The following is a 1,967-nucleotide window of genomic DNA, read 5'->3' on the forward strand; positions in this document are numbered from 1 at the left end:
AACCCATTTATGACCCAACCAGCCCATTTGTCACCCCTAATGGCAAGCCATTCAGAGACCTTGCAAGATTCCTGGTGCTTGTGGGGCCAACAGTTTGTGCAGTTATGTTATTGGTTTTGGCAAAAAATGTTCCTGCCAACCAAGATACAAGATGAAAAATCATAGTGATTGGGCTGATGGCTATGAACTCGAAGTTGATCTCTCTTGCAAGCAAAATGAGTTGGGGTACAGTTATCCCATGTTGACTTTTACTCGTATTACGGGAATGATTTCGGGAACTTCCTCAATTACACCTTTGATCAATGTAGGGATCTATGTTTGGTAGCAAGTGATTGCAAAGCGTTCGAATACAACTTTAACGAGTATTATGGTTTTTCAAAATGTTATCCTAAGACACGATTGCTAAATGGGTATCGTTCACCAGATTTAAATGGAGACATCCATTTGAAACTACCGAAAAGCAAAATCTTGTCCCTCCCCAGTCCTTTAGAAGAATTCAATTTAAATTTGCCCAGGTGATGGTACAATACAAAGTGGTAAGAACAGGACAAAAATTCATGCTCTGGTTTGCTTATGGAGTGGGTGGACTTGAAATCATTTCTTTCTTTCTGGTGTGGTGTCTTTTCATCAAAACCCAGAAAAGTTTAGGTGTTGACAAGCAAGCCTATGATCGTGCTGCCATTGGATTTAGAAATTTTACATATACGGAACTAAAAAAGGCCACAAAGAGTTTTACTGTTTTAGTGAGGAGATTGGAAGAGGTGAGGGAGGAATTGTCTACAAAGGGGTATTGTCTGACAATCGAGTTGCCGCAATCAAACTTCTCAAAGAAGCCAGCCAAGGAGAAGGTGAATTTCTAGTTGAAATAACCATCATTGGAAGGATTAACCACATGAACTTAATAGAGATATGGGGTTATTGTGCAGAGGGAAAGCATCGGCTTTTAGTGTATGAGTACATGGAGTATGGTTCTTTAGCAAATAACCTTTCAGCCAATGCTCTTGATTAGGAAAAAAGGTTCAAAATTGTTGTGGGCACTGCGAAAGGCCTAGCCTATTTGCATGAGGATTGCTTGGATTGGATTTTGCATTGCTATGTAAAGCCTCAAAATATACCTTTGGACTCAAATTATCAACCAAAAGTGGCAGATTTTGGCCTATCAAAGCTACAAAATAGAGGTGTTCTTAAGAATTTAAGCTTCCCAAAGATAAGAGAAACATGAGGTCATATGGCTCCAAAGAGTGGGTTTTCAATCTACCTATCACCTCCAAAGTGGATGTTTATAGTTATGGGATTGTTGTGCTGGAAATAGTGATAGGAAAAGGTCCATCAAGGATGGATGATGGTGGGGAGGCAAAGCACAAAAGGCTGGTTACATGGGTGAGGGCAAAAATGAAGAAAGCAGCCGCAAATATTTCCTTACTTGAAGAAATCATTGATCCAATGTTGGTAGGTAAATATGACATATTTGAGATGGAAGCTTTGGTTCAGGTTGCTCTACAATGCGTAGAAGAAGACAAAGATGAAAGACCTACCATGAGCCTAGTAGTAGAGATGGTCTTACGCCAAGAAAAAGTTAGTGATGTTGTTATATTTGACGAGTGTAGTGATGAGTGTAGTCTCATGGCCAACTAAATATGATATGTCAAGTGACTACCAAATTTCATTCATAAAGCAATCATAGTTGTGAACCCGTTCTCTCCCATAGTCCAATACATTGGGCTGGCATTTAGCATGCACTTTCATGTGAAACAAGCAAGGAAGTCAATACCGTACCGGAGGCTGTACCGGTTTGGCCACCGGTACGATATATTTCGGATACCGGTCAATACCGGTATACCGTTTCGGGTTTACCGCTATTTTATACACACACACACCCACCCACCAAAATCTCTAGAATCATGTTTATAAACATATAATATTTCACTTATATTATAGTAAATATAAAAGTTTATTATAAAATATTA

General features: G+C 39.2%; 1 protein-coding gene across 1 annotated transcript; it reads left to right on the plus strand.

Annotated features, from left to right (window-relative positions):
• The first annotated feature begins 1,218 nt into the window (after positions 1–1,218).
• On the plus strand, positions 1,219–1,635 carry LOC142622000 (EPD1-interacting receptor-like cytoplasmic serine/threonine-protein kinase). Its single transcript, XM_075795401.1, has one exon. The coding sequence runs from the start codon at positions 1,219–1,221 to the stop codon at positions 1,633–1,635; it is 417 nt and encodes a 138-aa protein (XP_075651516.1).
• Positions 1,636–1,967: the final 332 nt, after the last annotated feature.

Source organism: Castanea sativa, chromosome 1 (assembly GCF_040712315.1).
Source record: "Castanea sativa cultivar Marrone di Chiusa Pesio chromosome 1, ASM4071231v1".
Lineage (NCBI taxonomy): Eukaryota > Viridiplantae > Streptophyta > Magnoliopsida > Fagales > Fagaceae > Castanea > Castanea sativa.

Bases quoted from the DNA above. Each gene is read 5' to 3' on its own strand.
- LOC142622000 (XM_075795401.1), top strand. From the start codon at position 1,219: ATGAGGTCATATGGCTCCAAAGAGTGGGTTTTCAATCTACCTATCACC.